This window comes from Lissotriton vulgaris, chromosome 8 (genome assembly GCF_964263255.1).
Source record: "Lissotriton vulgaris chromosome 8, aLisVul1.2, whole genome shotgun sequence".
NCBI classification, from domain to species: domain Eukaryota; kingdom Metazoa; phylum Chordata; class Amphibia; order Caudata; family Salamandridae; genus Lissotriton; species Lissotriton vulgaris.
The window spans coordinates 1130959708-1130980345 of NC_141696.1; the positions used below are offsets into that span (position 1 = coordinate 1130959708).

Here is a 20638-nt window from a genome sequence, read left to right on the forward strand (position 1 = left end):
TCTATATATATAAAAACGAAAGTATGTCTGTTTGTCCTTTATGCATTACTACACCATTCATCCGATCACCATGAAACTTTGGGAAGTTGTTGAGTACACTCCTGCGAAGGTTTCTGGCAAAAACTTTTTTTTTTAAATATCGGCGCCCAGCGCCCTCATAATCTTTCTAATACTGAACGTTTACAGTTTACGGTGCGACTCGCTTTTGCAATGACCATCAACAAAGCACAAGGACAATCGCTGCAAGTGTGTGGACTACATTTGGAGAATCCGTGCTTCTCACATGGACAACTGTATGTGGCCAGCTCACGCGTCGGAAAACCTTCTGATTTATTTCTGTACGCACCAGACAGAAAAACAAAAAATACTGTGTATCCACAAGCACTCGAATAAATAAACAGAATTAAAACAATACTTTAAAATGTTTTCCATATTAAAATGAATACGTTTCAATAAAAATGACAGAGTGTAAATTGAATGTTATCATAACAAGTTTCCTTAAATTTCCTTTCTTCTGAGATCGCAGCAACGCGCGACGGGTAAGCTAGTAAGGTAATAAAAATGTACAAGGATGTGCACAATAATTACTTGGTACAATAAGGTAGACAATCCTGGATAATCCAGTGCTTGAAGAAAATAGACGACGAATGGTTATTTACAGAAGGAACCTGTCCATTAGGAGTGTTTTTACTTCATGTTTGAAAGCAGCTGTGTAAGGAATTCTGCGGATTTAAGGAGGGAGTGAGTTCCAGATCTTCGGTGCCGAACCTGAGAAAGCTCAAAGTCTTGTTCTCTTTTTGCGAAAAGACTGGGATTTCAGTAATAAAGCATTTGCACTTCTTGATGGCCTGCTCCCCCGATAGCTCTAGTTTTTGAGAGCAAGGTAACCAGTGGTTTTGAAGTGGAGGGCTTTGTGCGTTAGACAGGCAATTTTTAGTTGAATTCCTGCTTCGTAGGGTAACCACTTTAGAGATCTTAGAGCTGGGGAGATGTGATCAGTTTTTTTGTGTCAGTGATCAGTCTATTTGTGTCAGTGATCAGTCTAGCAGCTGCATTCAATGAAGCCCTGAGCGGGTCCAAGGTATGTTTGGGGAGCCCACATAACGTTGTGCTACCATAGTCTAGTCTTTGCAGGACAAGTGCTTGGCCCATCATCTTGAGGTCCTCTTGAGGGAGAAATGGTTTTATATTTCTAAGAAGCCTCATTTGGTAGTTGGCTCCCTTGCATATCATACTAATGTTTTTCTTCATGTTCAGGTGTTGAGTCTAGGGTGATTCCAAGAGATTTAGCTGAATCGATGATAATAGGGAAGCAGTTGAAGGTAGTGAGGTGCTTCATCCAGAGGTCAATCTTAGGGGTGTGTTTAGGAGGGGATATGAGAAGGTATTCAGTTTTGGCTTTGTTGAGCAGGAGATGGTTCTCAATTAGCCAGTTTTGGGTAATCCTCAGGGAGGAGTTGAGTGAGATGAGGTCTTCAGAAGAGTTGATTTTCAGGTAAAGTTTCATATCATCCGCGTACATATGAAAAAGAATGTTCATGGATTTAAGAGCGCTCGCTAGTGGTTCCAGAAAAATATTGAAGAGTATGGTAGAGAGTGCCGACCCTGGCGGGACCCCCATGGAGTCTGTGGATGTTTGGGATATCGTACGGTTCACTTTAACTCTTAGGGATCTATTGTGAAGAAAGGAAGCACACCATTGCAGTACCTGACCTGAAAGGCCCATCCTGTGTTCCAGAATGGCTAAGAGGATATCGTGATTAACCGTGTCAAATGCAGAGGTCGGCAAGGAGGATTAGTAGGCAGGATTTGTTAAGGTCTAACAATTTGAGGATGTCGTCCATGATGTGAAGGAGTGAGGATTCAGTACTATGACCTCTCCTAAACCCCTATTGATGTTGATTCAGGAGATTGTAAATCTCAATGTGCGAGTAGAGTTGCGATTGGATGCATTTTTCAAGGAGCTTGTCCATAGTAGGGATGGGACGAAAGTTGTTGAGGTCAGGTCTATCCGCATCAGTTTTTTTGAGAATGGGTGAGACCTGAGCTGCTTTTAAACATTCTGGGAACTTGCCTTGAGACAATCTTGTCCAATAGGGGATAAGGGCATCCTTGATTTCTTTAAAGACAGGCGAGGGTAAAGGGTCACTAAAATAATTAGAGGGGTTAATGTTCAACAGAGTTTTGTAGATGTCGTTTTCACTGAGGAGGTAAAAGGAGCTCCAGGTGGCCATGTTCTTGGTGCTAATACTAAGTGGCTTTAGACTCTCAGAGAGGGCAGAAACAGTCGCACTCGCAGATGGTGTAAGTAGGGCCCTCTTAGATTCGAGCTCACAACTGATGAGCTTAGTTTTTTCCGTAAAGAAGATAGCCAGATTGTTGCAGGAGGGTGAGGTGGCTGTTGATTCGAAATGCTTGGGTGCTTTAGCTGATTGCTGTTTGACAATTTCGAAAAGTTTTTTGGGACGATTTGAGGCTTGAGTGAGTTGGACTCTGAAGTAATCTGCCTTAGTCTTAATTTTTTTATTGTAAGAACTCCTAACCGATTTAAGGAATTTTAGATGATAGATGGAGGGTTTGGCTCTCCATAGACATTCAGCAGCCCTTAGGTTGAGGCGTTTAGAGTTTAGGTTGCAGTTGAACCATGGTTTGGAGATTTTGGCGGAAGCATTTTTTTGCTGTAGAGGAGCTATTGAGTCCATGATACCAGAGATAGTAGAGTTATAGAAATCAGTGAGATCATGTACACCAGTCACGTCAGTTTGGGAAGACAAGGCATTTTTACAGTCGATAGCTAAACAGTCAGTGTTAATATTCCTGAGGTGTCTTTTCCACTGTTTAATTATACATAGTAATACTGTCTGGGAAACAATTTCATCTTATTTAACATCTAAATACAGCAATAAGGAACTGAAAGAGGACCAGTCCACCTGTGTGAAGGGCCTTCCACTGCACAAGAACATGTGTCACCATGTGGATAGTAACTTCTGATCCACTTGATCTAGAAAGAAATCATTTTGTTAAAATATGCAGAATATGCAATAGATGAATGGATTATGTGGCAACTGCGGCACATCCATAACTTTGTAGAAAAGGCCGCAACCACAGAAGTGCATAATTCCAGTGGCCCTGGTTACATTTATGTATTGTATTGTAGTTGCATTTATATAGCGCTTACTACCCCTGACGAGCCGTCAAATCGCTTTTTCGGCGAGTAGCACGCTATATCGGAACCCATAATGGATTAGTGGTGAATTAGTATAGTGAAATATGAAAGTAATTTGTGTGGTGGATACATTAGTTATTCGAATTGAGAAGGATAGTGGAGGGATAGAAGAGGGAAAAAATTTGCATTTATATAGCGCTTGCTACCCCGAATGGGGTGTTGGACTGTTTTATTGGTAAGTAGCCCACTACTCCGGAACCCATAAAGGATTAGGGGTGAATTAGTATAGTGAAATATGAAAGTAATTTAAATGGTGGATATGTTAGTCAGTTATTTGGATTGAGAAGGATAGTGGAGGGATAGAAGAGGGAGAAAGATTTGCATTTATATAGCGCTTTCTAACCCTGATGGGGTGTTCAAGCGCTTTTTGGGCGAATAGCACGCTACTCCAGAACCCATAAAGGATTAGTGGTGAATTAGTATAGTGAAAAATGAAATTAATTTTAGAGGTGGACATGTTAGTCTGTTATTTGGATTCAAAAGGATAGTAGAGGGATATAAAAGTGAAGGATTTAGACATTTTTGTTTTGTTTTGTTTTAGTTTGGAGGTCATAGTATGAGGAGGCTTGGGGTGAGTTAAAGGGATGTATAGTGGGAATCGTCAGAAAGGCTAGTTTTGGGGGATCGGAATAGTAAAAAAAGGTATGAGATTATTGCTGCAAGGAGGGGTAAAGTAGGGAAGAGTCTAGAAAGTTATTTTGGGGATCATAGTAGTGGTATGGGGTTTAGGATGAATGAGAGAGGAGGTAGAGGATATATTGATTGTGGTATAGGGTGAGAAATAGGGTAGTGCATTGGAAAGAGTAGTAAAAAGAGGTTTTAGATGAGTCAGAGTTGAGGTAGGGGATATATTGAGAGAGGTGTAGGGTGAGAAATAGGATAGTGCATTGGATATGCTAAATTAGAAGAAAAGTAATAAATATACAGACCCATAAGTACATGGAAGATATATAGATTTGTAAAGGAAGTAAGTATATGTAGATTAAAGATGCATCATCCTCATCAAAAAGCTTTATTCGAGGATTAGACTCATAAAAGCACAAACATACATTTAAAATACATCGTTAAAAAATTATTTCCTCGTTAAATACAGTGATTTTAAGAAAAATTATGCAGACATAGACACTTGATCAGAGCAAAAAAAAATATAAAGCTTTGGTACATAATTACACAGGTGCCAGAAAGGATACCCCAATTGGTGTACTCTAGGGAAGAGCCCTCCGTCTGATAGACCATGCCCACCCCAAATACTTAACTGTTGCTAGAACTACAGGCATATGGGTGGAAGTACAAATGATTCGTAAGGCCTCGACACCCCTGGATGTCCCTAGATTTTTACAAACTGGGACTAACCAGACTTTTCTCGGGGTGGCATAAGCTTTACAAGAGAATAAGAAGTGGCCTATACTTTCATTTGATGCGCCACAAGCTGGACAATATAAGGTGGAGGAACTCCTCCACCTACCTGTCAGTGATCTCAATGGAAGAGCACCTGATCTTAACTGAAAGAAAAGCTTCCTGTCCCCAGGGTTGGTTATGCTGTCCCAATAAGGTTCCAAGACTGGATACAGTTTAGCTACCACAAAACGCCCCGTCATGGAGTCAGATTTAGTTTTGTTCCAAACTCTTGCAGCAACCCGATCCCAATATAGATCTTTAATTGCTTTTTTGCTTGGAAAGAGTTCCCCGGTTGGATTATCCCATAGATTTGAGAGATCAAGATCGCCTAAATTGGACCTGAGATTTTTTAGCCAAACTATCCTATGAAAGATATCAGCATTTATTATGGCTAAAAACCCCTCTGCATAGTGCTGGATCTCCGGGGTAGTCCAGAGGCGTCTCCAATAGAGAATCTGGTGCAACCTCGCTAGGTCACTAACTGCTCTTCTCCCCAGGTCAAGACCAAGGGGAATCAATGGGGTACTCTGCGGGAGTCCTGTAATTCCCCTAAAAAACCTGTTCTCAGAGGTCTGCAAGGGGAGAAGCTTCCCAAAACCCCACAGCTCTGCCCCATAGAGAGCAGACCCAAGAGCCTTGGCGTCATATAATGCCAAGACGGGTTTTATTGGTTTAGACTTAGATTTTTTGTGTTCCACCCGAAGTGCCCCCAAGATCTGTTGGTGCCTCAAAACCGCCATTTCTATGTGCTGGGACCATCTTGAATCATTTGTTATCTGTATCCCAAGATAGGTAAATACAGTAACCACCTCTAACAGGCAGTTGTTCAAAAATATTTTTGGCCTGGGTCTACGTTTTGGTGCAAAGGCCATCAGCTTGGTCTTACCCACATTGACTTCCAGGCCGTGCTCCCCGCAAAAAGAGTCGAAAATGTTCAAAGCTCGCTGCAGACCGCCTGCAGTTTTGGATAGAATTAGCGTATCGTCGGCGAACATCAGGATCGGAACCCTGAGGCCCGCCAACAATGGCGTATCTACACTGGCGTCCAGCATTCGAGCCACTATTCCATTTATAAATAATGAGATAAGCAGGGGAGCCATTGCGCACCCCTTGCGCACTCCGCGTTCAACCGGGAAGTCTGCAGAGGGTTCACCATGCATGCCCCATTGGATTTTGGCGAAGTTGCACTCATGCAACCTCATTATCAGGGTAAGTAGCTCTGCCGGAAGACCCATTTCGCTCAGAACTGCCCAGAGCTTTCTCCTTGGGACCAGGTCGAAGGCAGCCTGCAGGTCAACAAAAGCAACATACAGGCTGCCTTCGCCAAGCACCACCGTCCCCCACTGTAGCAGAGCAAAACGAAACACCTGGTCAACTGTACTAGTGGCCCGCCGAAAACCAGCCTGGTAAGGGGACAGGGCATTGTTCTCATCAACCCAATCCATCAATTTATTGACCACCATCCTACCTACCACTTTTTGAACAGTGGCGATCAAGCTTATCGGCCTTTAGTTGACTGGAAGAGACCGGTCCCCTTTTTTGTATATGGGTATAATGATCGCTCCCCTCCATAATTCCGGGACACCCGATCCCTTCGCAATGGCATTTCCCAGAAGAAATATATATCTGGCCCACCATGCCTTGTCATTAATAAAAACATCAGCTGGTACGCCATCTAGACCCGGGGCCCTTCCCTCGGGAACAGTGCATAGAGCGTCTTCAGTTTCTTTAAGAGTGAATAAATTCCCAATGGAATATACAGCTAAGATTGCTTCCACACCTTTATACTGTGCAGTCTCAGCATATTGGGGTTTGAAGTGATCTACCCAGGCACCCTCTGGAACGTTGTTACCGGGTTTGTCTGGAATTCCACCTCTACCCCACTTGACAATATTCCAGAATAGCCTAGAATCCTTAGCCCCGAGGCCTCCTTTAGTTCGGCCCAATGCTGTTCGTCCCATAATTTTTTAGCTAGGGATAGGCTGGCCTTATAATGCTTTCTGGCGCTACTAATCACTACCCTATCCCTACTCTGAATTGCTCTACCCAGGCTTAGCCTAGCTTCCCTACACTGGTGATTATACCATTTAGCTAGTCTAGGTGGTTGTTTGCTATTTGTCTTACGGGGGCCTCAGGAAGTGCGGTTTTAGAAGGGAAAAGATCATGAATGTCAGTTATTTCCCTAGACCCTGGGATTACTGGGGTTGCATACTCCATAGCGGTGATTGCAATATCCACCTCAGAGATTATAAATGCCATGGATTCCACATTAGCCAGTACACTCGGCCAATTCAATCTACGCATGTCGTTGGTCATATCAGGCAGCGGACCGTCAGTCGATTGAAAATTCCCTGTTGTGACCGACCACCAGTTGTGGGCCACGCAGAGAGGATTGTGATCATTCTCCAATCTGCCCTTTATTTCCATGTCGCATACCGACGGCCACAGGTTCAGGCTACAAAGAACATAGTCTATCCGGCTTTGGCTACAACCATTGTCGAATGTGCAGGCGCCTCCCCTGTCACTCTTTGTTCTCCCATTTAGAGCTCTTAGTCCCTGTTCCAGGCAGATGGCATTCAATCGTATTATATCGTTTGTCCACCGCCTAACCGGGGCCAGATCTAGAATTGTGACGCCCCATTGCGTGTCCTCCTCCCGCCCCAATAGATCGTCAGAGATATCTAGGGGTTCAAAAGTCCGGTTTAGATCACCAGCAACTATAACTTTGTTGCCCAAGGACTGCTTTTCCAAAAGAGAGGACAAGGCCTCTAGAATAGGTGACTTCCCTCTTGTTTTGCCCCTGACATAGACATTATAAATGTCTAGTCCTCCCCTATGGTCTGATACCATTCTTATCATTTGGATATCATTGCTACCCGATTCCACCATTTTGATTGTTACGGGTAGGCCTTGGCGTATCCAAATTGTTAGACCCCCATGGGTCGTCCCTTGTCACCTTTACTAGCCGGAATTGAGAAGTTTAGGTAGCCAGAGAGGAATATAGGATCGCAGGCCCATGTCTCTTGGAATGGGCATACATCGAAACCATTGATGAAGTCTATCCAATTTTGGGATGCCAGCTTACTACTTAGTCCCGCAATGTTCCATGAGACCATCTTACCTAAGCTGGAACCATCTGTGGGAGCTAATCCTACAGGGGGCGCCTCAAGATGACTAGTTAGGATTCCTACGTACCCCTCCTCGTCTAGGTTTTTGTCCTCGTTATTATACACAACGTTCTGGATGCCAACAATGCTAGTATCATTTAGATCCTCATTTTCTAATGCCCCAGGAGTTGACGCAGACTCCCCAAACCTTGCCTCTAAATTCATGCTTTCCCGATTAATCATGGTATAATCTGAGTTAAATTCTTCATAGCCCGATCCCTGGAGGTTGTTACCATTTTGTCAATCAACCCACCCCGGGTCTGCCATCACTTCAAAACGATTAAAAGTTGGTACATTATAAAGGTTTCCCTGCTGGTAAGGTACAGTGAAAGGGTCAAATCCTGGAGAGGGGAAGTTATGATAACAACCTGCTTCTGTGGTTATGCCAAAATGAATACCTGGTGGTCTTGGGTAGAAGAAGGCCAGGTCGACTACACCAATTCCAGCGCTGCTTGTGCCCAAGTTCTGCCTCGTAATTAGATGTGCTACCCTGGAATCCTTAAAGTTAACAACTATACAATCCCCCACCAAGCGCTTAGGGGTACTACCTATCCAACCTATCCTTCTTACACCAATGATAAGCCCATCCACTTCCCTGGGCAGTGGTCTGTTAATCCTTAACCAGTGCATTGCTTTGTTTTTCAGCATCTGGAAGGATTCTCTCTGCCCAACCAACAACGATGGTACGTTGGTGAGGATAGCAACAAAGGGATAGGAGTCTGGGGGCAGATTCATGGGTGGTATCCTACGGGGCGCTCTAGTAGGGATTGTGTCGGGCAGACTAGGGGCGAAAGCAGCAGGGCAGGTCGTTGGGATTTGAAGTGAGGCGTTGGGATTTTTGGGTCCAGGATTTCCAGTTTTAGATCTATCGTTAGTACCCGTGACCGCAGTATCTAAGCGCTTTTTGGGTTGGGATGTATTACCCGTGAGTGATCTGGTGGGTGGGAAGTAATCTTAGGGATTTGCCCTGAAAAACGGGGCCCCGTTTTTGTAGTAATAACAACAGAGGGGAGAGGCTCTGTAACAGGTACGCCACTTGCCAGCCCACTTGTTTTAGTAGGATTATTACTGTCCCCCATCCTAAGGTAGGTTTTAATTAGGGATTTAGTTGAGAAGAAGTTGTCTAGGGTAGCCTGCTCAAAGCAATCTAATCGGTCAGCTAACCTTTTGACTCGTTCTTTGATGGGGGTCAGTAAAGACTTCATCAACTTCTCCAGCTGCAGAAGCAAGGGTAAATCTAGGGATGAAATCTCAGCCGACCCTGTCACCAGAGAATCACTAGGGTTAGATGCAGAGTTAACCGGGGTGACTCCATCCTTAACAACCTGAACCCCACCTAAACCAACCCCTTTAGGCTTGCAAGGAGTTCCCAAACCTATTCCAAGTTTCCTAATTTTCTTAGGATGTTTAGGAAAACAACTCTTCCTCAGGGTAGTTTGTCTTTTTCTTTTAATGCGAAAGTTATTAAAGATGCATTAAATAAACTCCGGCTTTCAAGTGAAGCGCAGCCGCGATCAACTTACAAAATTCAATAGACACCCTGGTTCTACAAAATCTCTGGAAAAGCACTGGGCCACACAGCACATGAAACAAAATGGTAAACAAAACAGTAAAAATTATTTTACTAGTGGAGGACAAAGCAGCGCTAAAGAAGAGGTCCCACGGTTGGTTTGCCCTACAGAGCTACACCAGAGGTTCGCCCCAACCCTACTTAGGTGCCGGGTTTACCTGGTCAACTAAGGAGAAATATCTACTTCTAAGCCTACAAACATCAACTAGCTGCCGACTATGCTAGGATTCAAAGGAGGATATGATACATCTATTATGCATGTGCAGAAGATTAGATGAGGAGTGCAGATGCATATTAAAACCTGCTTTAAAACAAACAGGAATAAGATAATGCAGGCAGGCAGTAAGAACGTGTTTCGAAAGCGAAGATATTCACCTAGCCTGTCGCCTTGTCCAGTTCTTAGACAAAGCTGAAAAAATGCTGAACTCCAACTGGCAGCCAATAGGTGGGGCACCATACGATGCTCCTAAGACTCATTGCCCTTGGCAACGGAGCATTACAGAATCAGTATCTCTCTTCATAGCTATCTGGAGCTATGTAGCGCCCTAATTGGCCATACAAGAGAACATGGAAAACTGGTAGCTACCCGCAACTTTATAATGAAAAGTTCTTAAAACTTTTTAATAACCCTTCTTTTGTTCTTAACAGACTGCTTGAAAAACCTTAAGACTTATGAAATGGTACGTTACCTCACAAACAAGGTTTTGAACTTTGTACATTCAGCTATCATTGTTTTACTAAAGCGCATTTTCTTCTTTTTAAGATATGTATTATCAAATGGAAAGTCCTGATATATAGTTTTAAAGTTGCAATGGTTTTAAGTAATCATGCAATAAAGATTGATTGATTGATCGAAAGTGGTGTGCTTAAAATTATTATTTTTTGTGGTTTATATATACATATATATATATATATATATATATATAACACTTTTTTTTCTAATTCAATAGTGAAGCAATTGTAGATAAGTAGTTATGATAAAAGATGTAATTATTTATGCAGTTATGTGCATATGTTCCGCCCTGCTACTGTGCATATTCTATATTCAGATGCGATGTGATTATTTTTTTGTCTCAATATGAAAAAGAAAAATAGAAACTATTTGTGGATGCTGCTAAGCTTGGCACTTCAAGTGCTGTTAGTGATTAATGTGTTTCCAGAGGCCAAACCCATTGTGTTTTCTTCTGTCATTGAGTAATATTAAAGGTGTGGATTATAAATTAGAATTAATAAGATTGAGAAAAGGTCTGACCATTGTAAAAAGATACCTTGCTTTTGATGCTAGAACTGGTGAATGTCAATACAAAACATACAAAGAGGGACGGAAGCGCGCTGGTGGCGACGGCAATGAAGATTACTAACCAGATGTACAGCTTACTGAAGGCATTGAGGCTGGCATGTTCATATGTATGAATTGCATAATTTGATCGCAGGGAAATATGGGTGGTGCTTTATTGTGTTTGTCACAGTTGTCCTAAGCCATAAACTGTATAACATGTTTGTTGTTTTCCCCCCAGGTGTGAACATTTCCGTTCCTTGCTACATAACAATGATGAGGAAATCATAGAAATGAATCAGTTTACTTATCCTGTGTATCGAGCCTTCCTGGAATACCTGTACACAGATAGTATCAATCTCTCACCAGAGGATGCAATAGGTAATTAACGTAAACAATAGTTATTCTAGCAAGCTATTATGGCTTAGAATACAACTAAAAACTTAGACATGGGAAATATGTCAGATTCTGGTGTTTTGGTTTATCTTCATCATTATTTCAATGCATGGCAGAAGTATATCCCTTTTGTGTATACCAAAAAATAAAATAATAAACACAAAATAAGCCTCATAGGGAGAAATGGGAAGGCTGCAGCATTTTGGACAAACAGTACGCTTCAAAAAATCTTATTTATGAGTCCTCTGTGATCTCAAGATTTGACATAGGAGTACTCATATCATCCTCCTGCAGTCCTAGTCAACTACTAAAGGGAGTGGTTTCACGTGTTATCAAGTTCTCATTACAGAGAACTATGAGGGTTTTGTCTTCAAAAGAAGAAAGTGAAAGACAAGAATTTGGTTGGAATGGAAAAAGAGGGACCGAGCAGTTTGTGGGAGTTAAAAGCAAAAACTGAAAGTTTGCAGAAGCTAAAGAGGTGGGAAAAGACCATACTGTGATGTACACAGCTGAATATGGGAGGTGGGCTCAGCCTTAATAAAGGGAATGGAGGTGATTTGATAGGACTTGACTATCACTCCACTTGTTTATTGCACCCCTGACAGCAAATCAAACTACTATGTGGTTATGCCTCAGATTGACCCCGGAGATTGAGTAATTGAAAACCATAGGGTTCAGGAGATCAGGATATACAACCTCCAGTAAATAACTCTGAAGCACAATCTCCTGATGTCGACCACGCATATTCACAGTGTGCTCATACAAATCTATGTTAAATATATTAACAGTGCACCACAGTTTAGAGTCCTATTACAAGAACTTTATTATTTCATTTTAAACATCAAATCCTAAGCCTTCATTCCCTTCCTCTCACGGCGTTCCACACCATCTGCTGTAGAGTCTAGATGATCAAAACTTGAGACTTTAACTGCTTCTACCTCCCTCGATTAGAGGGATACAAGATTTAATTTAGTTTTCTATCTCCTAGCAATAATAATTGACCTCAAACCTGGTAACACAGTAAGACTTGTTATCCTTGATATAGAATTTCCTTTCTCATTGCTTCTGCCTTCAAACGTGTATTCTGTTTGTATTTTTCCTGAAGGGTTGTCAGAATCATGTGCCTGTCATTCTCACCAATCCTAGAGCCTTTTGTTGGTAATCATGGCCCCTTTTGCAAACCTGATATTGAAAATTAATGCTGCCTGTAACATTTTGAAAAGTAAAGCTCACTCCGCCTTAACCAGTCAGATATCATTGATTTAAATTTCTTGGACTAGGCTCACTAGGTGGTCCACCTGGTCTTCAGGGTGGGCAGTTAAACCCATAGCATATGTTTGGAACAACGTTTTGATGATGCGAGGGGTTGGGGCTAAACACCAATGGCGTAGGACGTGCCTCGCGGAGCTCCTGCCCGGCAACCCCCCATCCGCAACCATTCTAAAACCCTGTGCCCCCACAAAATATATGAGGGGACTGGGGATATCAACTGAACAAGAGGAGAGCGCAACAGGGAGACAAAATGACCCAGAGCGTGCCACACTTGAGAGATTTGGGGAGACTGCCGCATGAGCTCCGAAAATGGCGGCCGCTAGCTGAGGAGTGTACAGCCCGGACTAAGGAGTGTGGAGATTGTCTCCCTGTCCAAGGCCGATGCTGCGCATGTGGGGACAGCTCTGAGATTCGAAGGCCCGGGGAGGTGAATTTCGGTCAGAACCAAACATCATAAGGTCCCTGAAGACTTGGACGAGAGGCCTACGAGGCGATAGGCTGAACTGGGCGACTGCCTGGAGACCTGTGGAAGCTGGGAGTGTCCCTGGGGATGATGGAGGGAGTGCAGAGGCGACAACAAGGTACCCCCCACTGAGGTTATATGAGAAGGGGAAGGCTGCTGTAGTGGTGGCTGCACTTGGAAGGCGGTAAAGTGCAGGCACCCGGATGACATAGCTGGGGATCCCTGAAATGGCACAAGTAATCCCAGAGGTGAGGAGGTGCGCATCAGTTGCGAAGAGGGGCACTCACCTGGGATCGAAGAGAGGAGGCACCACAGCAGGAAGAAGAGACCTGGCAGGTTAGAAGGATGGGAAGACCCATGCAGAGTGAGAAGAGACAGGCTGCTACAGCAGGGAAGACGGCAGGTATCGAGGACGCCCTTGAGCAGTGAGGTAAACAGTTCCTGGAGTGGGGAAACAGACGTACTGGGGCTGCAGACAAGGGCTCTCTCTAGACAACGGAGAGAAGTGGGTCCAAAATTCAGTAGGAGCTGCGAGTGCAGAGAAAAAGATCGGGCGGCCAGCCTAGTGGGAGTTCCCGCGGAAAGCGTGTGGAGGCGGGCAGATATAGGGGACGCCCCTGAGTGGGCCACAGCGACTTAATTAGCCACTGCAGCAAAGCAGAATAAAGTAGAGTGGAAGAGAAGCACTCACCTGAAGAGGGGACAAGGAGACCCTGAAGAGAAACGGAAGCCAGGAGCAGAAGCGAGGGAGGGACAGCCTTTAAACAATGGGGGAGATGAAACAAACTAAGAGCGGAGGCCTACCAAGGCAGAGCGGCAGGCCATAACACTTGAGTTGCCCTAGGAAATAGAACCTGAATGGCTTAACGAAAGGGCAGCTGGAATTGGGAGGAGTCTACCTGAGTGGAGCAGAGAGAATCGGGGCAGTAGACCAAAACAATAAGGATAGGAAGTTAACATCCTCCACAACGACGAGTGAAAGCGCACAGGCTTGGGCTGGCCCAATGCAGATGGAGAAGACCAGCAAGCAAGCTTGAAGTAGTAAAGACCCCTTACTCAACAAGAACTAAGTGAACCTTGGCTGTTAATCCCAGAGTGAAACGCACCTGCCAGATACACAACAGGATCAGAGAACGTTGTCTCCCCACATTGCCAAACAGCCACAAGGGGGTCAGCAAAACCCAAATATAGTGAAGTCATACGGACAGTGATAACTCCAAACAGTTGAGGAGATCCTAATTTCTCAGTAGTGCAGCTGCAGAGCACAGCAAGGAAGGGATTGCACCCCACCAGGAATGGGGCGGATAGCCAAACGTCAAGGACAGGACGCTATGGATCCCAGCAAAAGGCAGGAGCACACATACGAGGAAGATGATGCAGGAGGAGCGACAAAGGAGACTACTCGGACCCATCCCACCTTGGTGGACATCATGCAGGCGATCACAGTGTCTCGCAAAGCAGCTGAAACTAAGAAAGATGCCATAGGCACAGATTTGAGCCTACTAAAAGATAATCATCGCCGCCTAGCAGAACGGGTAACGAACACTGCATGATGGCAGACATACCATTGGAGGTCACAGAAATGAGTAAATCTTTGTCAGAAGTAATGAACAGGGTGAAGTCCCTGTAAACTAGAGCAGAAGACAGCGAAGAGAGATCCCGTAGAAACAACATACATCATTGGGCTTCCAGAGTGTGAAGAAGGCAGCAACATGGTGCAATTTCTAGAACACTGGCTGAAGACAGAAGTGGCCCCGGAGGGCCTTTCGAAATTCTGATGTGCAGGAAAGAGAGCACAAGGTACCGGCATGACCATCAAAGCGTGGTGCCCCTCCACGTCCTGTGATTGCTCGCCTGCTCCATTTTAGAGACCTGGACCATATCATGTCACAAGCCCGACAAAATAAAACCCTGCAAATCGGAAACAATAATTATATGTTCGAGGCATATGGGCTGCAGATGGTACATTATGAATAGATTGCCATCTGGTGTTGGGCTCGGATGATTGCACTTTGTTTTTCTCTTGGAGAGTCTTTTGTCTCTTGGTGACTCCTCCCTTGGTTGGTAGTGCGCATGGGCATCGGCTCCATCCTTAGATTGTTTTTTTCCGCCATCGGGTTCGGATGAAGATCGAGACGCTCCAGATCAACTTCAGAAAAAAGTGATTTTCGGCGCGTATTCCCTTTCCAATTCGACGGTATTGTTATTCGAACGCGTTCATTTCCATTCCGACGCGTTACAAATTTAAAATAGAAGAGAAAAACTTGGATCTACGTCGAAGAACAGGAGGCCTTTCTCGACGCAGTCAAGCCCGGAGTCCATGGAAAGGACTCCATTCAAAAAATGTCCAACGTGTGGTGCTAAGTTCCCACACAAGGACCTACACGAGGTGTGCAACCTCTGTCTATCGCCTGAACACGAATCCAGGGACTGCGAAGTCTGCGCAGCATTCTCCTCCAAGCTAACGATTAGAAATCGTCGAGCTCGAAGACACGAGGTTTCCAGAATGCAGGCGGAAGCGATCCCGGAGCTGTTCGGAGACGAACAAATCGAGGAAGAAGAGGACCAGTCGGGGTCGGAAGGGGACCAGTCGGAGGTTGAAGAACTCATCGAGCAACAAACCGTGAGTGACGACGTCCCCTTACCGAAAAACCGACCCCGTGCGGTAACGACCCCGCCCTCGGGCCCGGTCAAACCGCTGAAAAAAGTTTCCGACGCCCCGCCCTCGGGCCCGGCAACGAAACCGAAACTGAAACCGAAACACTCGGACTCCCACCATGTCGGATCCGAGAAAAGGGCGACATCGACTTCGGCACCGAGGCTACATACAAAGGAGAGCTCGGTATCGAAACATTCCATGTCGAAACATAAATATGACTTATCGCCCAAGAGACACTCGATACCAAGAAAGTCGGAATCGAGCAGACATTCGGTGTCGAAAACAACAAGATCTGACGATCGAAAACAAAAGCACCTCTCGGAACCAGGACCCTCGGTACCGATTCAGGAGCAACAGACAGATCCCAAACAAAAGATCTTGTTTATTGATCCACAAACTGGGAAAGTGGTCACGAAGAAGAGAAAGAGTGAACAGTCAGAAGATAAACCTCTTCCTTCAAAAAAGAGAACAATGGGGACGAATATAACTCCTCCTGCTTCTCCTCGTCCTAGAGTAACACCCTCTTCTCCTATTCCTCACAATAGGCCAAATATTCCTACACCTTCCACACCAAGACCAGCTACACCTCAGTCAGATGTAGACAGTGATCTAGGGGAGGGAGAACCTCAAGGGGAGGACGAAACTATCCCAGATGAGGAGGATCCATGGGAAAATTATGATGTAGGGTCAGATGAGGACAACGACCCAGAGCTATATCCCTCAAAGCCTTCACCACCTGATGATAACACAGGTTTTGTGCAGCTCATTAATAGGGCAGCAAAATATCACAAACTAGATATGCATACAGAACCTCAAATAGAGGATTTCTTGTTAGAGACTCTACCTAATGCACAGAGAACATCAGGTACTCTTCCTATGTTGAAGGGTCTTCTTACTCACACAGAGGAAATATTCGAAAACCCAGTGAGAGCCAGGGTGTTAAACCCAAGAATCGATAAAAAATACAAAGCGGCTCCAAAGGACCCAATATTTATTAGAGGGCATGTACCTCTAGACTCGCTGGTGGTCTCAAACGCTCGTAAAAGAGCAAACTCATTATCTACAGGAGAGGCTCCTCCACCAGATAAAGAGTCGAAGTTAATAGATGCATCAGGCAAAAGAGTAGCATCACAGGCAGCGAATAGCTGGCGTATAGCCAATACACAAGCACTACTCGCACGTTACGACAGGGCACATTACGATGAGTTAGAGAAACTTCTCACACATCTCCCAAAAGAACATCAGAAGAAGGCAGACCAATTAATACAGGAAGGTAAAATAATAACCAATACTTCCATTAAATGTGCATTAGACGCAGCAGACACTGCAGCAAGGTCGATTAACACTAGTGTCATGCTAAGAAGGCACGCATGGCTTAGAATCTCAGGATTCAAACAAGAAGTACAAACAGCCCTACTGAACAAACCATTTGATCAGAAGACATTGTTTGGTTCAAGCACAGACGAGACATTAGAAAAAATGAAGAAAGATACGGAAACGGCTAAGTCAATGGGAGCATTGCAACAGCCAACACACAGAGGTTCCTTTCGTAGATCCACCTATAGAGGGGGCTCAAAGAACACAGGAACGAATCAGCAATCCACATCTTTCACACCAACATCACCCAGAGGTAATTCAAGAGGCAGTTACAGAGGTAACAACAATAAGGGAAGAGGCCGCGGAAATAATAACAACCGCAACGCCTCAACACCAAAACAGTGACTTCATAGAACTCCCCCCAGACCACATAACACCGGTCGGGGGACGTCTATCACAGTTCCTACCTGTCTGGGAAAACATCACATCAGACAAGTGGGTGAGACAAATTATCCAACATGGTTATTGCCTAGAACTCACAGCTACCCCACCAAACATCCCCCCCAAACAGGGTCCAATGAGTCAAGATCATCTGACATTGTTAAGAGAAGAAGTACTAGCACTTCTACAAAAGCATGCAATAGAGAAGGTCCCAAAAGATCAACAGGGCACAGGAGTATACTCTCTATACTTCCTGATCCCCAAAAAGGACGGGTCCCTAAGACCAATATTAGACCTCAGACCTCTCAATGCTTACATAAATTCGGAGCACTTCCACATGGTCACGCTCCAACAAGTACTCCCTTTACTGAAGAAAGGGGACTTTCTTTCTACACTGGATCTAAAAGACGCTTACTTTCATATCCCAATTCACAAAGCCCACAGAAAATACCTAAGGTTTGTGTTAGAAGGACAACACTATCAGTTCAAAGTCCTTCCGTTCGGTGTCACAACAGCACCGAGAGTTTTCACAAAATGCCTAGCTGTGGTGGCAGCACACCTAAGAAGACAACAAATACATGTCTTCCCATACTTGGACGATTGGCTAATAAAGGCCAAGTCAAAGGAAGAATGTCTTCACAACACACAGAAGACAATTCAATTGCTGCACCGCCTAGGGTTCACGGTGAACTACAAAAAATCACACCTGCAACCAAACCAGATTCAGCAATACCTGGGGGCTACAGTAGACACAGAAAAGGCAATAGCATACCCCAACCCAATCAGAGTACAGACAATGGTCGGGTTAATACAAAGATTTCAACCACAACACTCACTACCAGCACGAGTGTTTATGCAACTATTAGGCATGATGTCCTCCTGCATACTGCTAATACCACATGCCAGACTACAAATGCGCCCACTACAAGAGTGTCTAGCGACACAGTGGAATCAGGCTCAAGGTCAGATTACAGATCTGGTGTTGGTAAATGACCGGACGTATCGCTCTCTGAAGTGGTGGAACACAGAAAACATTTCCAAGGGACGGTCGTTCCTAGAGCCAATTCCACAAGTGATAATAACAGCGGACGCAACGCTCTCCGGATGGGGAGCGCATATGGACAGATACACAGTACAAGGGAAGTGGAGTGTGCAGCAAAAGAAACTGCACATCAACTACCTAGAACTATTAGCAATATTTCTAGCACTAAAAGCTTTCCAAATGCAAATAACAGGCAAAGCAGTCCTGATCAGAACAGACAACATGACTGCAATGTATTATATTCAAAAATAGGGGGGGACACACTCTCTCCAACTGTCCAGACTAGCACAGGACATATGGAGATGGGCCATTCCTCAAAAGATCTACCTGTTAGCGGAACACCTACCAGGAGTTCAAAATCAAATAGCAGACATCCTAAGCAGACAGTCAGAACAAGTACACGAATGGGAGCTGCACAACCAAATACTACAGCCATTCTTCCAAAAGTGGGGGCAACCAGAGATAGATCTGTTTGCCAATCATCAGAACGCAAAATGCAAAGAATTCGCATCCAGGTACCCACACCAAAGGTCCCAGGGCAATGCACTGTGGATAAATTGGTCCAACAGATTTGCTTACGCGTTCCCTCTACCACTAATTCCATTACTGGTTCGGAAACTGCAGCAACATTCAATGACAATGATACTAGTGGCACCCACGTGGGCAAGACAGCCGTGGTTCACCACGCTGCTACAACTCTCACAAGTACCACATCAAAAGCTAAGGTTATTACCCATGCATCTTACACAGAACCATGGAGAAATAATGCACCCAGATCCCAAACAACTGAACCTAGCGATCTGGCTCCTGAGGTCATAGAGTTTGGGTATTTAGATTTACCACCAGAATGCATGGAAATCATTAAACAAGCAAGACGTCCTACCACCAGAGCATGCTATGCAGCAAAATGGAAGAGGTTTGCTATACACTGTAACAGTAAGCACATCAACCCTCTGGACGCATCCACTAAACAAATCATTTGCTATTTATTACACTTACAGCAATGTAACCTAGCATATACCTCTATCAGAGTTCATCTCGCAGCCATAGCGGCGTACCTACAAAACAGGCAACATCTGTCACTGTTTAAAGTACCAGCAATTAAAGCTTTCATGGAAGGACTCAAAAGAGTCATTCCACCAAGAAGACCACCTTCCCCAGTCTGGAATCTCAACATAGTGCTTACCAGACTAATGGGGCCACCATTTGAACCTATGCATAGGTGTGAAATACAATTCCTCACATGGAAGGTAGCCTTCCTCATAGCTATCACGTCACTTAGAAGAGTAAGTGAACTGCAGGCTTTTACGATTCAAGAACCATTTATGCAGCTACACCAAAATAAAGTGGTTCTTAGAACAAACCCAAAATTCTTACCGAAGGTTATTTCAGCATTCCACATCAATCAGTCAGTGGAATTACCGGTTTTCTTTCCAAAACCACAAACAGTAGCTGAAAGAGCCCTACATACACTGGATGTTAGAAGGGCCATATTGTACTATATAGAAAGAACACAAACTTTCAGAAAGACAAAACAGCTATTTGTTGCGTTTTCTCCCACACATAAAGGCAATCCCATCTCCAAAGCGGGCATTGCCAGATGGATTGTAAAATGCATTCAAATATGCTATTTAAAGGCAAAGAGAACATTAACTGTTCCTCCTAGAGCTCACTCTACACGTAAACTAGGAGCATCTATGGCATTTCTGGGAAACATTCCACTAGATGACATATGCAAAGCGGCTACCTGGGTTACACCGCACACCTTCACAAAACACTATTGTGTAGATGTGCACACAACACAACAAGCTAGAGTGGGACAAGCAGTATTAAAAACATTGTTTCAGACAGTTGCAACAGACACGGGCGACCACCGCTAGGGAGAGAACTGCTGTATAGTCTATTCATAATGTACCATCTGCAGCCCATATGCCTCGAACGGAATATGCTACTTACCAGTATGCATCTGTTCTTGGCATAGAGGGCTGCAGAGTGGTACATGCCCTCCCAGCCTCCCCGGAAACCTGTGTCTGTTCCAACATTATCTTATTTAGATACACTTACATGGGCACTCTTATCTGTATTCTACTATACTACTCCATCTAACCCTACTATGGCAAAACAATCTAAGGATGGAGCTGATGCCCATGCGCACTACCAACCAAGGGAGGAGTCACCAAGAGACAAAAGTCTCTCCAAGAGAAAAACAAAGTGCAATCATCCGAGCCCAACACCAGATGGCGATCTATTCATAATGTACCACTCTGCAGCCCTCTATGCCAAGAACAGATGCATACTGGTAAGTAGCATATTCCTTTCGTATTTTACGAGAGAGGTGCAACGTTGAGGCACGTGCTTCCTTCCTGGCAGCCTCAGAAGCGCCAGCTTCTGTACTCAATGATATTATCAGC

General features: G+C 44.4%; 1 protein-coding gene across 1 annotated transcript in view; it reads left to right on the top strand.

Moving 5' to 3' along the window:
- The window catches only part of RCBTB2 (RCC1 and BTB domain containing protein 2), a 557466-nt gene that overhangs the window by 371607 nt on the left and 165221 nt on the right, over positions 1–20638 (top strand). The window contains exon 11 of the mRNA XM_086934986.1: positions 10879–11018. Coding sequence (XP_086791112.1) covers positions 10879–11018 — 140 coding nt within the window. The remainder of the gene's footprint in view (positions 1–10878; positions 11019–20638) is intronic.